This window comes from Hydra vulgaris, chromosome 09, assembly GCF_038396675.1.
Source record: "Hydra vulgaris chromosome 09, alternate assembly HydraT2T_AEP".
Taxonomy (NCBI): Eukaryota; Metazoa; Cnidaria; class Hydrozoa; order Anthoathecata; family Hydridae; genus Hydra; species Hydra vulgaris.
The window spans coordinates 56,060,001-56,086,219 of record NC_088928.1 but is presented as its reverse complement, the minus strand read 5'-3'; the positions used below and the strand labels follow the sequence as shown (position 1 = coordinate 56,086,219).

Sequence of the window (26,219 nt, the reverse complement as noted above, 5' to 3'; positions counted from 1 at the left end):
TTTTTTACAGTTGTGAAAGTGATTTATTATTGCATAGAAAATTGTCAGCAAAATGAATTATCGTGGAATTAGATAAATAATATTGAAAAGAGTAAGGCTCAAGAACAGAACTCTGTGAAACACCTGCAGAACCCTGCGGAACACCACAGTTGACAACTTTTTTATGTATTCAAAACCATTAGTGATCAATCATATTAAATGCTTTTTGGAGCCAATAAATGTGCCACAAGCAAAAAAATCATTTTCAATTGCTTTGTAAATCAATTCAGTAATCTTTATAAGAGCATAAAAGTTGGACTGGTTTGAACTAAATCCGAACTGGCGGTTATATAAACATTAAGAATTGTTAAGAAAGTCATAGATACCAGAATAAATTTTTAAAGGTGTTTACTGATATTTGATAATATTGATAATGGTCTGTAGTTTTTGCAGTCAAGTTTAGAGTCTTTTTTATGGATTGGTATTACAGATGCAAATTTAAAAATATTAGGGATATATATCCGGATATATATATATCCTTTAATGAAAGATTAAACAAATTAAGAAAGGAGAAATTTCAATAGTAAAAAGTTGAAGAAACAATGGTTGGAATGGTTTTCAGATGGGAACCCTATATAACCAAAACCATCCATTAGAGAACATAAAATAGTACTTCATTTTTATCAGGTTAATGAACACTTAGTATTAAAATATTTATGGTTTGCATGGAATAAATAACTTATTTTGTAATCAGGATTGGTTTAAAGAACAAGTTAAAACTTTCAGATATTTTTCAAGGCTTGATTTAAGTGATTGCGAATTGCAATATCTGGAAATGCTTTTGGTCTTTAAGTTTTTATTTTTAAAAACCGAAACTCAATTGTTTTTATTACTAAACTCAATTGTTACTACTCAATAAAAAATATTTAAAATAAATTTGAAAATCTCGAAATTATGATATAAATCTCATTATAAAACCAGATTATTAGTATTGTTATTTATTAGTGGGAGTGCTGCTACATTGACTGAGGTTTGGTTAGGGTTAGGATCAGGGTTAGAGTTAGATTTTGGGTTAGGTTTAATACAGTTATATTTTTGTAAATAATGGTTTTTGTAAATAAATAGAAGAAAAAAATATATATATATAATATATAATAGTTAAATAAGAATAACAAAAATAATTATAAAAAATATATTTTTATAACAAAATCTTAAATTTAAATATAATAAATAAAAATAAGATATATGAAAAAAAGAGTAAAAAAAAAGGGAATAAATTAAAATGTCCCTGTAAATGCTGATTAGGAGTAAATATATATCTATATATAAATACATGTGTGTGTGTGTGTGTGTGTGTGTGTGTGTGTGTGTGTGTGTGTGTGTGTGTGTGTGTGTGTGTGTGTGTGTGTGTGTGTGTGTGTGTGTGTGTGTGTGCGCGTATATATATATATACATACATACTAAGGTGGTTTTTTTTTTTTTTTAAATTTGATATCGCACACTCTCTTATTTGGTGAGGTTCAATAAAAAAAGTTCACAGATGATTTTTTTTTGCAAACTGATGATGGGAAGTGGTCCCCCACACCTGCTTTGTAATCCCTTCACAACCCCGTTTTTGTCTAAAATAACATATTTCTAAAATGTATTAAAATCAGTTAGTGTCAGTGTTACATGCATCAGTTTTACTTATTAGGGTTATAAAAATTATAAGAATGTAAATAGCAATGACCTATTCCCATACTCCACCCTAGAAGTGATAGGTCCCGGACCTGTTTTTTAAGCCCTTTTGAGACCTGTTTTTGTCTAAAATAATATATTTCAGAAATCTATTAAAATCAGCTTGTGCCACTGTTACATGCATCAGTTTTACTTATTAGGGTGATAACAGTAAAACAAATGTATATAGTAGTGACCTATTCCCACACCACATCCTCAGGGCGCCAGGACCCGGACCTGTTTCTTAAGCCCTTTTGAGACCCTTTTTTCGAAAATGATAGATTTCTGAAATGTATTAAAACAAACTATTGCCAGTGTTACGTGCACCAGTTTTACTTTTAAGGTGATGACAAGTGTATGAATGTATATAGTGGGGGTAACTTGGGGCAAGGGGAAGGGGATAAAGATACAAAAAGCTGTTATAAGCACTTAAAAAAGGTCCTTTTTTTAACATTTCTTCTGTTTTTTTAATTGTGAGTGCCAGTGGCCCATATGCCCCAAATGGTGTCCCTCTACAAGCCATTTCTACCTCGGCCATAATTGAAATTTATAAATTTAAAAATAACAAAAAATATTGTGAATAAAACTTTTAAAAGAATTAAAATTTTTCTTATGCGTTCAAGAAAACATATTACAAATAAAAAATTTTAAAATTATTTGGATGAAATAACATAAATAATTTAATCAAACCTTGACATATAACTAAATTAAGATATAACAGAAAAACAATACCCATATATTAATATTATTATTATAATGTATTTAATTATATATTTAATTATATATTTAGTTCATATTGCATATATATATATATATATATATATATATATATATATATATATATATATATATATATATATATATATATGTATATATATGTATATATATATATATATACATATATATACATATATATATATATGTATATATATATGGGTAATTCCACAAGAGTGGCAGTTGTAACATTTGACACTCTTTAAGCTATTAAAACTGAACCAAAACTGGAAATGACTTGAAACTTTCCAGAAAATACTATTGAATACAGAAATACTCTTGTATAACTTAGTATGTTAACGTTACAGAATTATAGTCTTCAATTTTTTTCAAAAATTAACTCTACGTAGCATGATAGATGTAACGCTTACTATTTACCACTTCTGAACCAATCAACTTTGTCAGAATAAATGCAGCAAATAGCATGATAAAAAAAAAATCATTTGGTGTATGTATTTAGCACATATTGGTGTTATTATATGCTGAGTTTCATAGTTTTTACTTTATCTTTTACAAGCATTTTTATGTTTTTTCTGTTGTGACAGTCATAACCGTGATGGTTGTAACAAAAAATCCAATGCTTAAAAACAGCAAATAAAACAACGCAATCAATGATATAAGAAAAAATATATAAATGATTATTAACAATCATATATATTATGTTAAAAAAATGCACTATAACATTATCAAAGTTTTTAATTATGGATATATGATACGATTTTTAACGCTTCACAACAAGCCTGTAAATAAGCATCAAAACACGCTTTTACAACCCTTACAACTTTAAAACCATGCAATGGTATGATAAAATGATTTTTTTAAATAATTTTTTTGCTTAAAAGTATTTTTAAGCAAAAAAATTATTTAAAAAAGTTTCCATTTTTTGCTTAAAAGTATTTTTAAATAGTTAAAAAAAAAAGAGTTTTTTGCTTTTTTTTTTCCTTTTTCTTGCGGAATTGCTCATATATATATATATATATATATATATATATATATATATATATATATATATATATATATATATATATATATATATATATATATATATATATATATATATATATATATATATATATATATATATATTAGTATACTTTTATAGTACTTAAACACACTTAAAGGTTTTATTGAATTTAATAAATTTTTTAGCTACTTGAAACTTTTGTTGTGTTCAATTCATATTGATGTTGGTTGTGCTGGATATACTGAAAAGCTATGGCAGTATTTTGTGGTTGGTAACTACAGTCAAACATTTGTATCATTGGTCACATCACATATTCTTAAATCAAGAGACTATTCTGATGCACATTTAGCAATTAAATTCTGGATGCATATGTTTACAAGATTACCTTTTTGGTATAGGTAGGTATTTTCTATTTAAAAATGATATTTTTAACTAGAAGAATAATAATTTATTGTTTTTCTAGTTAACAATATCTAGTTAAATAAAATATTTGTGAAGTCAAGTCTATGTATCATTAAATCACAGCAATCATTTAAATGCAGTTCATGACTGATTATGCACAGAAGTTGTGAATTTGTTGATTTCAGTCATTAAATATTTCTAGTTAAAATATAGCCTTTTGAAAATTATTGTATATTATTCAAGCTATTAAGACATTAGGACAGGAAAAAAATATACATATAAAAAAATATATTATTTATTCCTGAAATATGATCAAAAAGTTTTTTGTTATAATTGTTCTTATAGAAAATCATAATAGTATGCATATTGCTTAAAGCTTCTAATTGTTAAAACAAAGAAAAATAAAAAATCACACGCACAAATGGAATCGCCCAAAAAGGTGATACTTTGGTGATACACAATTCTGACTCTACATATATCTAATTTATTAAGAAAATTTTGGGTGATACAGTTAATATCAAAATTACTCTTATGCAACACTGAAAAAACAAGTACGCAGTGGTGATGAACATTGTACTTTTTTAAATTTTACTTGAACAAAGACAAGGTGGCGAACTAAACAGTATAATCAGGAAGAGAATTTCATATCTTATTTTTTTTGTAACATAAAAATCTCCATGTGTTATTACATCTTGAAAAAACAGTGAAAATGTGCAAGTTTTAAAAAACTCAGGAAAAGGCAGATTGACAAGATTGTGTATAATTTTGTATGTCATTATAAGGTCAAGTTATATTCTACAGCATTTGTAGAGAGATTAAAAGTTATTGTTTTTATCAAGGTGTTATTTTTAAAAGAAATACAACTTCTTTTACAGAGAATTCTAGTAAAATATTACTGAACCTTTTCTATCCAACATATACCTTTTAAAAGGTAGGGATTCCACACTGATGTACAAAATTCTAATATAGGTCAAACATAAACTTAATAGGATCTTATTAAAAAGTTGGTAATTGTTACTGATAAAAGGTTTTAAAAGTATGAGAATATGCATGCTTGCAATAAAAAAACAGTGATTGGAAAACTTCATATTTGAAGACACAATTATAACAATATCTTGAATAAATTTAATAGATTTGGTAGATGTTTCAATGTTCAATGAGCATGAATGTAATGGTAAAGGACTGTTTCCATAAGGAAGATAAAATAATTTTTGGTTGCTATATTAGAATGCCAAATGCTTGACTTTTCTGAAAATTTTCAAGGTATTGACGAGTTACCCACACAAACACATTGTATTTTAATATGAGTTACCCACACAAACACATTGAGAACAATTTGTTAAAAAGTTTGTAATCCACTTTAGCAATTTGTACTTAATACCATAGAAATGCAATTTGAACAGTATTTTAGAGTCAGTCACAGAATCAAAGACTTCCTTAAAGTCTATATATACAATATCAAAAAATTTTTTGTTATTGGCAGCAGTGGTCCACTTATTTAAGGTTATAAACATATGTGTATAGGTGGATCTACACTTTAAAAAGTTGAATAGATGAACTGAAATAAGTTTATTAAATAGTAAGTTATTTGTAAAGCAATTTGCAATGATTGACTCCATAACTTTACAAACAATGCTTGTCTTAGAAATAGGTCTATAGTTTTGGTTAAAGATGGATTTCCTTTCTTAAAGATCAGGCATACTATAGCAGTTTTCCAGGTTTTTTACATAGATAATTTAAATAGAATAGAAAGAGGATTAGCAATGGCATTTGTGGTTGATTGATTTGTGATTTCGAGTTCGATTCCCGCCACGTCCCTGGTAGTACCGTGCTCAACTTGTTTCTCCGCGCAGCGGCCTTGTTCGTCAAGGTTCGTGTTTTGGAGTTATAGAGTTGAAAGTAGGTTATAACCACAAGGAGCCTCCTCATCTGTAGTGACTTTCTCGGCCTTGGGAAGGTGAAATACAAAAAAAAAAAAAAAAATGTACAAGCAATTTTTGGTATTAAGATGCTTCAAGCTGAAGTAGATAGATAAAAATGAGAGAAAAAAAGTTTACTCGAAAATGAAAAAATCTAAAGTTAACTAGTTGCTATCTTTTTTCAAAAGTATGTTTGAAAAATCAACATAAATAAACCACTTTAAAGATGCCATTTTTTGTAGAATTACAAAGAAATGCATCATTAAAAATAAGTAAATGTAAACAAACCAAAACTTATCAGCAATTTATTTATTTTTTTCCGAGTTGAGTTAAAGTTTTTAAACTAAAAAGTCTTTTTTTATTAGACTAAACACAAAAATATCAACAAAAAAATTTTTGATAACTATCTAACTAAACCCAAATAAGTTGCAACCCTGTTTTTTTGTATTATAATAATTATACATAAAAATATGTAGGAAAATATTTTACACCAACACTCATTTTAAAAATTCATTAATTATAACTAGGGGTGTACCGAAATATAAATAAAATTCTGACTGGACAGAATAAATATTATATTTAAAGTGAAAGCCTGCACCTCAGCATCATGGCTATATAATATATATTTATAACCTATAATATATATACATATATATATATATATATATATATATATATATATACATATATATATATATATACATATATATATATATATATATATATATATATATATATATATATATATATATATATATATATGTATATATATATATATATATATTAATATATATATATATATATATATATATATGTATATATATATATATATATATATATATATATATATATATATATATATATATATATATACACACACACACATATATATATATATATATATATATATATATGTATATATATATATATATATACACACATATGTTGCCCAAAACTGGAGAGCAACTCTTTTTGCATCACAATATTCTTAAATTTAGAGAAATCCTTACATAATTGATTATTGCAAATAAAATTAGATTGTGTTTGTTTAGAAATTTGTATTTTTTACCTAGGTTTACTTATAGTTCTTCATTGCCCTGTAGAACGATGATTTTATAATTTATTTTACACAGTCTGTGTCACATGTCTTAAAAAATAAAGGTAAAAAACAAATTCCGGCATTCAGGCCTGAAATATTGTAATTCTGGGCCAAAATTCCGATACATCCCTAATTATAAATCACTTTAGTTTATGTTTCATAATAAATTAAATGTAAAAAATTAAAATTTAAATAAGATAGTATTGGAAAGACTTGCAACTTTCAAATTTTGTACATTATAGATTTTTGGTCTAATTAATCCGCTTGAAGCAATTAATTTTTCTAAAAAAAAGTTGAAAAACCTTGGTGTCTGCTGTGTGTATTATGTTGTAATCAGCTTTTAGAAAATTATAAAAGTTTGATTTTTTACTAAATTTAGAATTTTTGAAATTACAATAGAAAAAAATCATACAGTGGTCACAGGTGTTTGTAAATAAGTTTCTACATTAAACACATTTTTATGGTTGTTGGTTAGTTAAATGTTGTTATGTCATGTGTTCTCAGATACTTGATGGCTTAAGGCAATCGTTAAGCATGTTTTTACCAACAGATCAATTTATAAGTGACAGATTGAATTTATCTGCTACTATACATGTAGAATCACTCATAATCCTGTTAATTATCTTATAATAGGCTTTCGTTTTTAAAATACTGGTTTTTAAAATGCAGGCTGCACATGATGGATTATGGATGTTAAATGCATGAAATTGTATCTTTTGGTCCTTAGAGGAGACAAGCAGGTTGACACATTTAATATCTGTATTTTTTAGTTCTTCTGGGACTTTAAGGAGAATTTGCATAAATATGAAGTTCGACCACCTCTGCTGTTACAGTCATGTTGAAAAACTTTAAAATTGTTTCCATTTAACAATAAGGAGTCTGGTGTTTATTTTTTCAACCAACTTTCAGTTATGAGAACAGTGTTAAGATCGCTATTTGGAAGAAGATTGTGTAGATGATGTAAAATGTTATTGATTGATATAGCGCTAGATCAATCAATATTTTACACCATCTACACAATCTTCTTCCAAATAGCGATCATGACATGGTTAAAGTAAGCACGGTTAACATTTTTGAGGAAATATTGATTTTTGTCAATTTTATTGGTTTTATTTAAATGGTTGTTATTGATTGAAGAATTAACATTGATATGCTTAATCATATTGCAATAATCTCTTTGGTATATTTGGAAATGTTAATTTTGACAAGGATGTTGCTTCTGATGGAGTAACAAAAATGCTAATTAAGTTTTCCATTTACTTGTAACTTATTGTTTTTAATTTTTCTTTAAATAAAATTTTCATGTGAAGTCTTTCTGTGTTGTTAAGATCTGCATTTATAAAGCATTAGCAAATTCTGTTGATGATTTTAATAATTTGGCTGCATTTAGAAAAAAATTTCTGTTGCAAGCATTGTTTAACTCTACTCGGACTGTACTACTTGTGCTATGATTTGGTGGAATTATATAATTATTAATTATACATTATATAATTGATTGTTATTGAAATTAAATTTGTTGTATGTTCAATTTTGGTTTTGGTTTAAAACTTTCTTAATCGTGTTTCTACAGACTTGAATTAAAAAGTTTTTTAATCAATCAGTGGTAACTATTTAGATTTACACTTTTTTGTTGAGGTAAGCCAAATATTATGAAATATTTTGTTTTCTGTATCTTCAAAAATATCAGTGATAGTGTTATAATGTTGACTTACTCAGGTGGTTTATGTTTATAATTGTTATATTGTTTTAAGTAAATCTCTCCAATTTGTTTTTGTTTTGCTATTAAAACTTATTTGATTAGAATAGTTTCTTAGGGTTTCATTTTCTTTTTCTAAATTTCCAATTCTAATAATTAAAAACTCCTCAGATTTCTTTAGTAAAATAAATTCATCTCTGTTTGCTTTTTTACATACTGCTGGGACTTTCTGCGACTTTTAGTTGTATGATCTTGAAACAACCAATCAGCAACCAACATTTTTAATTATTTTTATTACTTCTTATTATCAAAGATAGAACTAAAGTTTATTTGTGTTTTTTCTTTAACATTTTACTGAATAGTTTTTAGGACATTTTATTTAATAATTTTTAGGGATTACAGTGTGTTATTTCAGATTGATAATTTGTGCAAAGTTGCTTTTTCAGTGCATGATGGTCTATCAAAAGTTCAAGACATGCTTTTTGATGAATATAAGGTAGCTATTGAGTATGAAAACTTTATATATTTTAACACTAAATCTCGATTATCAAGGTTATTAGGTATTCTTTTTTATCATAATAAACATACTTTATGTACAGACTTAAAATATTTTAAAGTGAGGATTGGAAAACTTATACTTAATTAAAAAAACAAAAACTTCCTAGTCAATAAATTTGTATTCTTAATATATAAAACAGTTGAATTTAATTATTTTCCTCAATTATTTTAATGGTTTTAAATGTTTACTTATATTCAACTAAAATTGGTTAGTTAACAGGCATTTTTTCCTCACATACCTTATAATTAAAAAGTATATATATATATATATATATATATATATATGTATATATATATATATATATATATATATATATATATATATATATATATATATGATTTAAATGTTGACATCTTGTATGAGAGTATATATATATAAACTAACTCCCAACTTAATAATGGTTGCTTGCAGCTAATCATTAGCTCAAAATTACAAAAAAAGAAAAATTTAAGCTCCTAAAATACTGTATATCCAATTACAGCTTATCAGCAAAAGTAGTATATACATTTTATAAAGATAAATATCATCGTACCAGATATTATGGAAAGTTTATAAACTTTCAAATATCTAAATAACTTATTATAATTAATTTATTTAACATGTATAACTCAGTGTATTTAATGTTTTGGTAAATATATTTTAATGATAATGTGAATGTAAACTATTTTCTAATAAAGTAATGTAAACTGATGTGTTTTAATATTCACAATTGTGAATTTAAATCTATTTTGAAGAATTAAAAATGAGAAAATAAGCCATAATATTTTTTATTTTGTAATTATTTTAAAATTTTGAAACTAAAGTTTAAATTATAACTAATACACCTATTTTTCATTTTATTAAATGTTATTAACAAAAATAGTTCTTCAAGCAAAAAGTTAACTATCATCTTCCAGTAATATTTATAAATATAATTTCTATTTCAGTTTCTATTCAGTTCTTGTGGCGTTGATTTAATTTTAATTCTAATTTTACTTATAAAATTATTTCTATTTCAGTTTTAAATCAGTTTTCTTAAAATTAATTTCAGTTCAGTTCTTATGATTTCAACAATTCTGCTTCTTATTTCAGTTTCTAATTCAGTTAATATTTCATTTCTATCAAGTTTTTTTGGAAATTTTTAACAGGATATTAACATATTAAGTATCATTATCAAAGTTTCAAGACAACAATATTAAAGCAATTTCCTAATACAATATAATACAATACAAATAATCAAACATTATCATTATCATCAAACAAATAATTAATTGTAAAACAGTCATTTAACAATTCAATTGAATTGAGATTTTTTTTGACTCTTACGTCAATGATACATTTAATCATTTGTTATAAAAGCATGGGAGACAAGCCAAAGAGCATGTGACCAGATTGGTGGTCAGACATGTGCAACAGCAATAAAGAAAGTGTAAATAAATTGTCATAAAATATTTTTTTTGTTAAATTTTACTTTTGAATTCAATAATTTTCATTCAGTAATAATAAATAATTTAACTTCTATTTTCGTTTCTGATGTTGATATTCAATTCTATTTCAGTTTTCGTTCTTCAGTTAATTTCTAATTTCAGTTTTTATTCACATTAACAAAATCGATTATCTTTGCTTCTAATTTTATTTAACGTTAACTTAAATATCACCGTCATCTTCACTAGACAGTGAATTATCTACTCTTGAATCTTTCAGAAGTGTCAGAATTGAATCTTTCAGAAGTGTCTCATAAAGTTTACGTATTGTATCATCTGCACACACATCATACTGTAGACAAAAACATCTTTTTTATTAAACATTATTCACACATTTACTAGTTACTAAGACACTTTGTTTAAAAGTGTCTTATTTCTTCCCCTTTTTATATAGGTTATGTGAGGTTGGCTCAGAATAAAAGGAATATATTACTAATTCATATAGTTGGAATTTATCAATTTTTTGGCCTCACTTATTTTAAATGTTTTTAATATTTTCACATTAAAAACATTTAAAATAAGTTTTTTTAAGTCTAGAGATGACTCATCCTGGCCATAAATAAAAACTTTGCCATGTCATCTAAGATATTTCTTATCTCATACCTCTGTAGATAGCAGGTTCTAAGATCTGCTCACACTTTTTAATATCCTGCTGAACACTACCAAATACTCTATCTACCTGCTGGAAGGTAGGAATGCTCTCATTCAGGGAAGGTAAAAATGATGAGCAGGTTTTTAAAATATTCAAGGATAAAAGCATCAATGCTATGTTAATGTTCTTGCTTTGTCTGTAGCAGGCATCTAAAAATAAATAAGGAATTAATTTTTTAAAGAGTTATTTTTTTATTTTTGCCTCTTTTTTCAAGTCTGTTTCATGCTGAAGCCAGTGATTGCCAATCCTCATAGCTCTGTCTGACTTGATTGCTGAAAAGAAAATAAGAAGAAGAAATAACTACACAAATAAACTCATTATAATTATTCTTAAAATCAGAAAAATACTATTAAATAAAGAAAAAAGTTTTTTTGAATAATAAAAATAAAATATATGAGTACATGGTGTATTGAATATTTAACAAAATGAGGTTTGACAAACTTGTAACTTAATTCCATCACTGCTTCAAAAATATTTGATGGTCATACTTCTGAACTTTATCTTTACATTAACTTGTACTCTTGCTCTTTTAACTGTGTCTTTTTCAAGCATTGCTAAGATTGTTGCGATTTCAACACTTTGTCTAAATACTGATAAAATTTAGTATAAGTTGTCAACAGTTCTTCCGGTGTTATATTTGGTCCTCCGGTGTTATATTAGGTCCTCCGGTGTTATATTTGGTGCCTGAAAAGATAAATATGTGTTTTAATTATAATAAAAACTTATTTTTTTTATTTTTTATTTTTTTTGTTGCATTTTAATAAGTATTATTAATTAATGATTTCCATAAAAAGAAAGTAGACAACAAATATATTCAAACTCATATTATAAGATGTCTAAATATATTTAAACTATTTTTCCATTGTCATTCCATAATCAGTTAAACAAGTGAAGTATAAAAGTATTAAAAAACACTATTAATACTATATAAATACTATATAAACAAATTATTGTTTTGAAGATAAAACATTTTTTAGAAATATAAAAATATTAGGTTATACTTCATGTAGCAGGGCTGTGTCCAGAAGCAATTCCATACGGTTTTAGCGGTATGGCAGTATGGCGCCCAAACCAATCCGTCCAAACTAAAAATTCCATAAATCATAAAATCAAACATTTATAAAGTCCAGAATTATTAAATAAAAGTAAATAAATTTATAACTATCAAAATAATGGTAGACTTTATTAATGTTGCATACTTATGTATGTAATTAGTTTTACGAATGAAAAAAGATGTAGTGCAATAAGTAGTGCAATAAAGAATTTTTTTTTTATTTACATCAGATCAGTAAACCAGGTCTATGAATGCTCTAAATTAGAAGTTTTTGTCTATCAAAAATGTATTAGGGAAAATTGTCATAGTGGTAGCACCTAAACTATGGCTAGATACAGCCCTGCGTAGCAAATAATCTGACACAATGTCTGTTAGGTCCTTATAAAAATAAACTAAAAAATAAGTGCACAATTTCTGTTTGTTTTTTATGCTGCATACTGCATTTTGAAAATAAACTCTTCATGTGTGTGTGTGTGTATGTATATATATATATATATATATATATATATATATATATATATATATATATATATATATATATATATATATATATATATATATATATATATATACACATACACATACATACACATACATAAATGTTCCTGAGTACAAAAATGACACTAAACAATTGGGAAGTTTGGAAACTAAAAGATGTAAATGTAAATTCAGTTGTTAAATGGAAAATAGTTAAACAGTGCAATGTTTACCTTACCTCAAAATCCTGTAAATTATGCATAAATGAAAAGTATGAAGTTCTATTCTTCTTCTAATATATATATATATATATATGTGTATATATATATATACATATATATATATATATATATATATATATATATATATATATATATATATATATATATATATATATATATATATATATATATATATATATATATATTATACATTATACAATGCTTCAATTGCAGGAATTGATTAAGTTAAATGAACCACGTGGAATTCTTTCTTCAGTTATGTCTTGGATGTCTAGTAATCAGTTAATATCATTTATGCCCTCTGTTGTAAGTATTAGAAGCAGTTAAAATTATAACATGTTAATCATAACAAGTTTTATTTTGTAAAAACTTGATTTAATATTTTTATTTTTAGACAACAAACTTCTGCTATTTTGCTTATGTTGTCTTAGTAGTTGAACAGAGGTATGAAAAGTCAATAGATTTTTGGAAAATGATTTCTTTAGAAATGCTTATGAATTTATCAGTTACAGCTGAGCAAGCTTATAAGGTAACAGCTTTTATTGACATTAAAAGTATATTAATGGAGCTTATAAAAGTTTTTTTACTATGTAATACTATATAAACTATGTAATAGTATCACTACACATATATTCTTTACTGTTTAAATTAGTTTTTTAAGTTAGAAATTGATAATGATTTTTTCCCTATCTTTATAATAAAGTTAATTCAAAATCAGTTTGATAAATCAACAAATCAATCAACAGTAGTTTACACAATTGTAATTATGTGATGGTTATGTAATAGAAAAAAATCAGTTTGTTTGTAAAAGTGATAGGAAAACTGTTTTTAAGCCTTTTTTTAATGTTTAATGTTTTATGTTTATTATAATAATTATGTTTATTATAATAATAATGTTTATATACTGTTTTATTTGTTTATATATCTATATTGTTTATTATTTTGTTACATAAACACATTGATAAAGATTGAGTGTAAACACAATATTACTTGTATTAAGCTTAATTTTGATGCAAAGTATATACATTCTGTTTTAATTTATTATAATGTATAATTACTATTATATTTCTATTTAAGGTCATTAGAAAATAACCAAAGTTTTCCTTATTGAAGTTTTTTTCCTTAATAAATAAAATGATTAGTCAGTGATTCCTTCAGCCTTGAGAGATATTTAAAAAAAAGTTCAAAAAGTTATTATTACTTTTTATTTTTTTATTTTTTTATTTTTTTAATTAAATAACGAACATGACATGCACACATAAAAAAAAAAAATCTTTATCTTTTTTTATTTACATAATTAAATGTTATTTTGAAAAAATATTTTTATTATCAGATAAAAAATATTATTAGCTGTATCAGCAAAAATTTCAAGAATATTGAATATGTCAAAATTTATAGCAAAATAAATGAATAGCTTAAGTCATCCGCTTAAGTTGTACCCTGGTTAAGTCAGACCATTTGCTAGTTCGTACTATTTTTTGGCGTTCCTTCGGCAAAAAACTTTGTTTAACTAGGACTTTTTTTTTTGAATTGCATATAAGTACATTTACTAACAAAGCTTTTAATATTTCAATAAAAATTCCAAACTTTAAACACTTGAAGTTAAATACCTTTGTGTCAAACACAGTTTAACAAACTAAGCATTTTTGCTGATATATTTGATTTGGTTAATCTTCAATTAAATTTTGTCTATTAAAAATGTCGAAGGTTGTTTAAATAAAGCTAACTAAAACAGAAAAGTACATAGTACTAAAAGAGTTCGACAAAGGAGAATCATCTGTATCTATATTAAAGAAATATTTATTGCAATTGTGGTGCAGTGGTTAAAGATCTGACTTAGAACCAAGAGGTTCGAGGTTCGACGCTGGCTCTAGCCCAATAAGTAACATTCAGTGAGGAATGAACTTGTGTGAATTTCCTAGTTAAATGCTCTTTGTGATACACTAATAATGTAATGCACTTTGCTGTAAGGACTTATAGTCCCTATATTATATGTCAAAGTTTTAAACCTTTGGTTTCTAAAAAAGATTGTTCAAAGAAAAATTGTTGAACATGTGATAAAACAGTGTGTAATATTTACAGTGAAACATCGCTGATGTACTGTTAAGGTGTGGGACTGTTTTGGTTGGAATGCCAAACAATGTGACATTGTTTTAGAAGAAAATGATCCAAAGATGTTAAAAAAAATTTATTAGTGAGTAGTAAAAAATTAACTTCGATAAATTGGATAAGTCGTTAAGTAAAATACCAAGAAATTGTAAAGCGGTTATTGTCACTAAGGTTGATTAAATAGGCAAGTAAATTATAAACAAATCTAATAAGACTTTTTATTCATTTCTATATGCATAATAGGAAGATAACATGTATAGCAAATACAATAGGATAAAATATATATATATTATAACATATATAACACATATGTATATATGTATATATACATATATAACATATATGTATATATGTATATGCATATATATATGTATATATATATATATATACACATATATATGTATATATATATATATATATATATATATATATATATATATATATATATGTGTGTGTGTGTGTGTGTGTGTGTGTGTGTGTGTGTGTAATGGACATTACAAATACACATATACACAGACAGACACAGGAAAAAAAATATATATATGTATATATATACACTTATAGGGACAATTTTATGAAAAAAACATTGACTTATTGGGACAAAAAATTAATGAGAACAATTTTGTTTACTCATTATTGTTTTTGTCTATCGTTATTGCTTTGTCTATTGTTTTTTTTTTTTTCAAAAAAAACTGACCCTGTAAACAACTTTTAGGAAAAGTGAAAATTACTGTTATTTTTAATCCAAGGTTGATTCTTATCAAACACAAAGGTTTTTAGCCTTGTTTAATTATTATTAATTTTATTAAAAGTAAATTTCAAAATACAATATGGGTGATTAGGCAGCTATTGTTAGACTTATCTATTTTGTTTTGTTTCGACAATGGGGCATACATTACTATAACTTTATATTTTTATATATATATATATATATTAGTGTGATAACAAAAAAAAATTTTTATATGAAACCACTTGCAATTGAGGAAAGCTTATGAGTAATTGAAAAATATAAATTGCGATTTTGTTTTTTTTTTCAAAAAGTCCCCCCCCCCCCCCCCCCTCCTCTTTGGAAGAAAAAAGTGAAAAAATAATTTTTTTTTTAAAAATGACATGTATTTTTTGCTTTATTCAAAAGAGTAATAGTAATAACTAAGCAACTTTTAATAACAAATAAGATACAGAACAGCTAGCAATTTGTCCAAAATGTACAAGAAATGTTTAAAATATAGTTTTTGCTATGAACTTCAGATTCAAAAATTCAATTTTTCTTGATTTCGTATGAAGTTCCTCCATCAGTTTTACAGCACGTTCAGCAATTTGGTTAGATCTGGGAATGTCAATTAATGACTCTTCAACTGACCAATGCGTCTCCAAACACTCAACTGCTTTCTTGCATTTTATCTTCAAGAGTGAGGTAAACAGTTCATTGAAGGATGCTTCATTGTAGTGTTGCGAATGGAACCAAGCATTTGCCCATTCGTAGCAGATGAACTCGTATGCTGGAGCGAGGATACTGCGCCACTCTGGTATCAGAGTGGCGCAGTATCCTCGCTCCAGCATAATAGCATATATCGCACTTATAATAGCATATATCGCACGTGAGTTCCATCTTGCCTGGTGTAAAATTAGGAGTTTTTTTCAAGCTGATTCTAGGCCAACGTGAAGTTGTTTTGTAATGACGATATGCCTGACATAGTTCATATAAGAACTTAAAATCATCTCGCCATCCAGGGTTCTCGCCTGTGTTAACATCATCTGTCGCAACGAGGTGGTAATCAGCCTGAAGAGAGACATAGTTTTCTGTTAATTTGTTAATGAAGGAATAGTTGAGTTCTGGTTTGGTCGTTGGCTCTTGAATAAGAAAATCTATGACATGTTTCAGAAGGAGGTCGAGCACATGGTGCTGACAGCCAATACATTGTGGCCTCTGAAAGCCCTTGCTGAAGACAACATCCTGTATGAGCTTTACAATCCCGTGCAAGCGACCAGTATTTACTGCGGTCGTGTTGCAAATTATCATGCGAATATTTTCCCAAGCATCGTTGTAGTTCCTTGTGAATGGCCGCGGCAGAACCACTCTCACATTTAAGAATACCGAGTTTGATTTCGGTTGTCAAATTTTTCAGCAGAACAACTTGATACTCATCCCCTTGCATTCTTTTACCATCAAACTGGAGACAATTGGGATCTTTGCTTTGAAGTTTTTGAACAATTTTGGTTTTCATTTTCTGTCGTTCAGAGATTACTCGTTTTCTGACTTGGAACTGGCACATCATGACCATGTTCAGCAATGGTTGCAAGAACGTCATGTGTGTAGAAATGTTGTTTTTCAGTACTAGTAAACCCGCTGTTGTAGTGCTTGGTCTTTGGTATTTCAGTTTGCATTCAGGAGAAGATGACATGGAAGAAGTGGTTGGCGACTCTGGTGAAGAATCAGAGGTTTCAGAATCCAAAGATTCTGAGTCACTTTCATGTGTTTGTGTGGGTTGGGATTGAGAAAAGCTGGCTTGAGGGTGAGTTGTTAATAGTCGGATTCGTTTTCTTGGGTGGATTGATTCCAAAGGGGTTTGTTTGACCATTGAATAACCAATCTTTTCTCCACTCTTAACTTGCCTCTAGTAGAGCTCTTTATCCTCCGTGCTTTTCTATTCTCCATTAACATTGGTGACATCAAATAACTGAGAAAGTGTTGCAGTGAATTTTGTCAGACGGTTTCTTTTTGTTTTTGTCATATAGATCAATCAGACTATTGAGCTTCTTTCTGATGAGTGCGCTGGATAATAGTGGAAAGTCTAGAATTTCCCCCCAAAGCAATTCTATATCCGTAATCATAATTTTGATTCGATCCAGTCGCCGTTTTTTGCTGTTGAACAGAAAAGTGAAGTTTCCAAGAATTTGGCGGTTTGTAGGCATCCGTGTGAGATTGGTTAGCTTTTCAACAGATGGAATACTTGGATCCCTTTTCTGTTTAGAAAAGGAGGGTAGATTCTTCATCCAAATATACCTGTTTGACTTTACACTGTTGCTGGAATTTCTATAAGACATTTTATTGACAATCTTGCACTGAAAACAAAAAATATTCAAACAAGTTCACACCACACGGTATAGCTGGGATCAAAACAAAAATAATAAACAACATTTATTAACAAACTACTAAACTAACAACCATCTGTAAATGTCTTGTTTATAAACAAATGGAAACAGCTGACTGGAATGTGCTTAAAAACAGTATATAACGTCATATAAAAAGTCAGTGTGAAATTGAAACCAATAGTCAAACTGTGCAATGTGTGTACAAAAAAAGTAAAAAGGTGAGGGAACTTTTTTCAATTTTTTCAAAAATTAATGTTGCTACTGTCATCTACCTACAATTGTTCCTCTAATGTAAAGGGTTTCAGTTTCGTAACGAAAAATAATGATAATAGTTATTACTCTAATATATATATATATATATATATATATATATATATATATATATATATATATATATATATATATATTATATATATATATATATATATAAATTAGTAGATAAACACTTAACAAAAAATTTTTTCATTTAGCACTGTGTTTCATCAATAAAGACTCTTCAGAAAATCCTAATCACCTATAATTGCCTTATCACCCATATTGTATTTTGAAATTTACTTTTAATAAAATCAACAATAATTAAACAAGCCTAAAAACCGTTGTGTTTGATAAGGATAAAAATAACAGTTTTTTTTCTGTGTTTGTTTATTTTTTTGATGAGTCTTTATTGACAAAACACAGTGTTAAATAAAAAAAAATTTTGTCAAGTGATTTTCTACTAATTTATAAGTGCTCTGATCTTTTAAGTACATAAGAGAGAGAGAGAGAGAGAGAGAGAGAGAGAGAGAGAGAGAGAGAGAGAGAGAGAGATTATAAACCTTTGATGTAACATCATTTGTAGGTATTATACCAAACAAATTTTTTATTTTTTGGGACTGAACTTTGTTTCCTGCATTTTTACATAGTACTTAATGTTATTAGAAGGCAAAAAGTTAATTGCATAATTTGAGTTACCAATTTTATGAGCTAAATATTTCAAGTAATTTTTGTTAAGGGATTGTCCATAAATTATGCAACAGTAAATTTAACAAATAAACAAAACAAAAAAGATCAAAAGTTTTCTCTCACAGAGTCTAACTAAACTAACTAGTAAATCAAAAATTAAACTAACTAGTAAATCAAAAAAAAATTCTTTTTTCAAATCCATGCTTTATGCATGCAGAATTCTATTGGGCCTAGAAATTCTTTTTTTGTTATCTTTTGTAGAAGGAAAAATTACTGTTTTTTTTTTTTTTTTAAATTTAAAAATTACTGTTTTTACTAAATTTTTGTTTTTTAACTTAATAACTTAAGACTTATTAACTTAATAACTTAAAACAATAGGTTTTTAACTTAATAACTTATGACTTATTACTTAATAACTTAAAACAATAGGTTTTGAATCGCTGCGCTTTAATGTCTTCAAAACTGCAAATAATTTGCAAATCAATGATTTTTGTGACGTAATGCGCAATTCATATCAAATAAATAAAATGTATGGGAAAATACAAATTAAATTTTAAAATTAACTTTTTTTGGTCAAATTTTTCCATTTCCTTGTATTGTCATCGAAAATGATTAAGTGTGCAAAATTTGAGCAAAATTGGTTGAGAAAAAAGCTTTCAAAAATTGATTTCAAATTTTGTGGCACGCAAACATGTATATATATATAGAAAGTAACCTTATATAAAGCATGGAAAAATAAAAATAGCTCTTTAACTCTAGTGAAAATCTCTGTGCAAAAGAGCAAATGATCCAAATAGTGATTTTTTTAAAGTTTTATTTTATTAATCATTATTAATTTTATTAATAAGTTAACTTTTCAAATTTTGAATACAAAGTTTTAAATTTTTAAAACAAAGTTTAAAATAGCGGTTTTCTTTAATGTGATCTGGGTCCCGCAGGGCTGGCTAATACCCTGATATGTATATAAATATATATATATATATATATATATATATATATATATATATATATATATATATATATATATATATATATATATACATATTAGCGAAACTTTATAAAAATTTCAAAAATAACAAAATTTTACACAAGAATTATTATTCTAAGTTTTATTGCATAAAAATTATTATTTTTTAACAAAAAATTAAAAAAAACCTTTTTTTTCATGTTTTTGTCAAAAAAAAATTTCAAGGTATTTTTAACAAAAAAATGATAACTATTTTTGAAATTTTTATAAAGTTTTGCTTCTTTTGAGACCCAACATGACATACTTTTGAAAAACTTTTTTTCCTTCTGTTTAGGGTCTTGTTGCAAGTTTCAGACTTAAGGTGGCCCCCCTAAATCTCATTCAATTTTGAAAAAATTTAACAGGGTGTCTTGTGAGAACCAATAGAAAGTTTTAAGAATAGGGCAGATCAATTTTTGAATGTATGGGGCGTTGGATGCACCCTAATACATATATATATATATATATATATATATATATATATATATATATATATATATATATATATATATATACATATATATATATATGTGTGTGTGTGTATATATATATATATATATATATATACACACACACACACATATATATATATATATATATATATATATATATATATATATATATATATATATATATATATATATATATATATATATATATATAGTCCCTGGCCAAATTATTAGACGCACTAGAAAATTTTATGAAAAATAGAAATTATCTTGTAACAGGAATTGTGTATTTATACAGGAATTGTGTATTTACCTGGTGCAATATATGCTTTTTGCTTATCCATTTGATTATCTATATTATATTACAAGTAAAGTATTATTATGAAAGAACAATATGTATTTATTGACTCTTTAAAAGAAAACAAACATAAATATACTTAAATGTTAATATTTTGTTGAGCCACCTTTAGCGGCTAGAAGAGCTATAATTCTGCGCGGCATGCTGTCAATGCAGGACTGTACCGTCTCCTGCATTTGGGGATGATGATTCCAGACGTAAATTATTCTTTCTATGAGTTGAGGTTTGTTTGTAATGACATTTTTAGCCACTTCTCTTTTCATCAACTCCCAAACGTTTTCTATGGGGTTCAGATCCGGGCTATTACCCGGCCAATCCAACAGAGGAATATTTTGCTCTGCCAAAAAAGCTTTGACAGATTGAGCTGTATGGCAGGGAGCTCCATCTTGCATAAAAGTGAATGGTTCCTCATTTGGAAACCATTCTTGGAGCTGCCGAATCAACCGATTTTGCAAGACATTTTTGTACTGGTCTTGCTTCATCATACCATCTACCACGTACAGACGTCCAGTGCCTTTGCTGCTGATGACTGACCAAAACATCATTTTTGTAGGGTGCTTCACAGTCTGAACAACACAGTCAGGATGAAATTCTTCTCTGTGACGATGACACAAACTGAGCTTTGTTCTGCAAAATTTCAAATGTGCTTTCATCACTGAAGCAGACCTGTCAAAAATAGCAACAAAAAACACTAAAAATTTGTGCTGGTCTTCTGTCATCATAGAAAAAGGTTAAATACATTATTTGTGAAGAAATTGGAAAGAAATTGTAACATCTTACCGATCTCCTGAAGTCCAGATCTTTATCATGGAACTGTTTGGCCCACGTCAGACGCTTTGCTTTTATTGCAGGGTTAACTTGGGCTTCCTGGCAGGGCGGCAGGCCTTAAAATCTAAATCTATTAATTTTCTTCAAACAGTGCATTCAGAAGCATTCACATTAACACCTTGGAGTTGCGATGTTATCAGCTTTGTGGTAGCAAATCTGTTTTCAAGGCAAATTTTCTTTAAAGATCTTTTTGCCCTTCGAGTGAAAATAGGCTTTCTGCCACATTTTTTCTTTCGTTTTGGGATCAGTTCTTCCCCTGACTCAATTTTCTGTTTTATGCATTGTATACTAGCTTCAGATCTCCAATCTTTGTAATATTTCGCGATTTGAAAGAACTTAAGCATTCACAAGGGCCTTTATTTCAGCTTTTTTGTGTGGTGTAAGATCGGCATTTTTACCCATGCTTAAAGTGTTCAAACTTATTATTATTTATAAACGTTGCACACGAAATAAACAGTTAAATGCGTAATATGTATTGTAAAACTGCTAAATAAACAAACACTTCAGATAAACACGTCCTCAACTGAAGCCACCGCGAACGCGACTGGAGCAGTTTTCCACTTGTACGCGTTAATGTACTAATTGACTCACACTGTAATACCATATATGGAAAATACATACAAACACAAATTGTATAACAAATTTCCTACATAAAAATCCATCACATCCATGTTTAAATGTGAATGTACTGCATATAAACTGGTATAATGCAATAAGTTCTTAAAAAACTCGAGTGCGTCTAATAATTTGGCCAGGGACTGTATATATATGGGCAATTCCATTTTTAACTTATGTTACACTCGCAACAACTTTATCAAATATTTGCCTATTTAAACTGTAAATTAAACTTTTACCTATTTTGTATGAAAGTTGTTAGTCTAAAGAATAAGATAGGTTAAAAAAAATTTGAGTGTGGCTAAAAGAGGGCGTAACTATGTATTTAACTTACGTTACATCACCTATGTTACCAAGCGATTATTATCGTGGATTTTTATATCTATAATTAAGAGTTAGAATTATGTAACGATTAATTATAGATACTAGTATTAATTATAGATAATAGTATTGAACTCATTCATTATAATTAATTAACAATAATAAAGATAATTAACAAAGGAAATTTTAAAAAACTAGTGGCACTCTTCCTGAGTGATTTTTTATACATTTATGAAAGTTATTAAATCAAAAACAAATTTTCTGCAAGATCAAGATCATGATGTGAGTTCTATGTATATATTTTCTACTTTTTCATACATTACTTGATTTTTAGTAATGATTTTAAGCTGCGCGGGTTGTTTCAATTTCTTACACTTTAGATTGGTTAACAAAATTTGAATGAAGTATCTATGACAGCATTAGAGTTTTTTGAAGACTCTATTGTGTTTTATTTAATTTTAAAAGGATTTTTAATAGGGTATATTGCCATTTGATTGTTTTTGGTTTATTTGTGCTGGAAGTACCTTTGTGGTTTAAATGGTCTTAAGGGAAAATTTATTAGTATTTTCTGTTTGCACTCTTTAGTTGCTTTAGTTTTGTTCTGTACATTAGAATAAAGGAGAATTGTTTTTCAGCAAACCATGTTTTGGCAGTTGTCAAGACAAAATTAAAGATTAATAGAGGAATATTTAAAAATGAATAAGACAGACAATGCACCTAAACAGTACTAACAATAATAATAAACAACAAGTTGTTTTATAAACACTAATATGAACGAAAATATACAAAAAATAAGTCACCAAACAAACAAAAATAAATAAAATAAAATAAAACAAAAAATTGATTACAAAAATAAAAAGTATGCATACAACAATGAAAGGCCTCAGAATGGAAAAAAAACATTAATGCTAATGTGTCTCTTACATTTATGCGTATTGCCTTATTTTCATTAGGTTGAATTTTTTAAATGCTGCAAAGTATTTACATTTAAATCTTTTGAAATTTTTTTGATGTAAAAATTGCTATCACAGTTTAGGAGGGAGAGGGGGTTCAGGTATATGTGATCGTTTGTGACAGGAGAAAAGGGGTTAAAAATTGACAAATATAAGGTGACATGTTTTATGGATGACCCCTTCCCCCCCCCCCCCCCATCCTCCCTTAATTGCATTTACAAACGATTTGTTTAAATAAAACAAAAATAAAAAAGTTTCTAATTGATTTTTTTTATATTAGGAGAATAATAAATAAATCTTTCTTTTTTTTTTTAATGTCTAAATAAAAATATTTATATAGTTCTTATTTTTATTTATTTATATATATTTGTATGTCTACCAAAATAAGAATAAATAAGTAAAATAATAATAATATAAATAATTTTAATTAACATTTTAAAAAAAAAAGTATTTATTTTCTAAACTCTCCTAATATATAAAGTTTTCGTTATAAACTTGTTAAATCAATGTGACGAAATACAAATTACTTAATGACGTAGTTCATTTTGATAACAAAAAAGCGTTAGAACTTTAGTAAATGCATGTAGTTTTAACATTACACAAATTTAAGATGAAAAAGTGCTTTTACTAAGCATTGTTATTCAAAACTTTAAATGTAAAAATGTAACATTTAATATTCTTTCGAGTGTATTATTAAAAAACTTTAGTTTTTTAACTAAATATTAGAAAAAACAAAACTTTATCATGTTTTTGTTAACTTATGTTACATGAACATTGCAAAAGTTCTTTTGTTATTTTCTTGAAATATATATATTTTATAAAGTATAAACTTTGACCAACATTAATTTAAACATGTTAGCTCCATTTTCACGCTAAATTAATTTCAATCATGCAAATAAATTCATGGTTAAAATAAAATTTTACAATACTTTTTTTTATCATGCGACAATGAGAAAAATCATAAATTTCAGAAGCATAAAAATGACTTAAATAAATTAATTTTAGTACTAAAGGTATATTTTAAATAAACTTTCATGTGTCTACATCAATATTCATTTGCTAAATGTTGACAGAAAAGAGAATAAAATTTGATTGCTTTTTCATTTTCCGCTGTGGAATTGCCCATATATATATATATATATATATATATATATTATATATATATATATATATATATATATATATATATATATATATATATATCAGGCCTTTTGATGAAGCAGGAGTGATTGCTCTGTGCATTTGAAACACGCCTGTAAATGGCCTTTTGTGCGACAAATAGTGCATAATATTTATAAATGTCTAGCATAATATTTATAGTTATCTTATAAATAAATATTTAGCGTAACAGTTTATCAAACTAAAACTTCACTTATAGCTTCGATTTTGTACAAGTTTGATCACATTCTATTAATTAATGACTATTATATTTAAAGCTCAAAAACATCAAATAAAATTCAAAACGAATATCAAATATTTTTTGTCAAATACAATTTAATAAACTAAATATTTTCACTGATATCTTCAAATCAGTTAAGCTTATATTAAAGTCTATTTATTAAAAGTTTTTTAATAATTTTTAATTTCGTTTAGTTGAAGCTCAACAAAACTTAAAATTAAAAAAAAGATTTCAATAAACAAATTCAAATGTATTTGTTATACATTTGAATTGTTATACATTTGAAAATATGTATAACAAATGTATTTGTTATACATATTTTCAATATGTATAACAAATACATTTGTTATACATATTGAAAATATCATTATATGATGTTTTACTTTATATTTTCTTTCAAATTTGCTTATAGAAAGTCTGCATGGGCTTAAAATCCTCATATTTGCCTCCATTTCATACGCTTAGTATTTACAGATGGGGTGAGCAAGCTATGAGTACACCATCTTCTCATCCTCTGCTTCCAATTATTTGGCAACAATTTTTTATGATCTTTTTAAAGAAACCTACTAGTTCATCTGGGTAATATTTTTAAATAATTGCCAGTAATATTTAATATACTTATAAATAAAAAATATATATGAAATAAATGATATGTAATAAAAAATATAACTTATACAATAACACATGTACATTTACTTCTTAGATATGTTTTTAGTTATGGTGACCAATTACTAGCTTATAATTGTTTTTTTCAACCATTTATGAATTTATATAAATAGATTTTTTTTTTTTTTTGTTATTCACTTCCTCAAAGAATGGAACTTTTTTGCTACCTCTTATGGTAAAGGAGCAGTTGATAGAGTAGGAGGGTCATTAAAGTGATTTGTTTGGAACAGCGTAAAATCTTGTGAAGTGGTCGTTTTAAACGCTAAAGACTTTCTCTTAGCATCAAATGGGTGCAAAACTTATGTTAGACTTATCAACACAGATGATATTAATCTAAGGTGGGCCTTAATAGTTGATAAAATAGTAGGAGCGAAAGCCGTTACAAATATTACCAATATGCATTTCTGGCTAATTAAAAAATTGAAAGTTTTTGGTTTCAAAATTCTTTAATATTTTGTAATAGGGTTGCGGAACAATTTTAAAA

General features: G+C 26.5%; 1 protein-coding gene across 1 annotated transcript in view; it reads left to right on the top strand.

Annotated features, from left to right (window-relative positions):
* LOC101234965 (ectopic P granules protein 5 homolog) overlaps positions 1–26,219 on the top strand; it is a 135,642-nt gene that overhangs the window by 70,871 nt on the left and 38,552 nt on the right. The window contains exons 21-25 of the mRNA XM_065806109.1: positions 3,619–3,831; positions 8,943–9,045; positions 13,210–13,302; positions 13,391–13,525; positions 25,482–25,648. Coding sequence (XP_065662181.1) covers positions 3,619–3,831; positions 8,943–9,045; positions 13,210–13,302; positions 13,391–13,525; positions 25,482–25,648 — 711 coding nt within the window. The remainder of the gene's footprint in view (positions 1–3,618; positions 3,832–8,942; positions 9,046–13,209; positions 13,303–13,390; positions 13,526–25,481; positions 25,649–26,219) is intronic.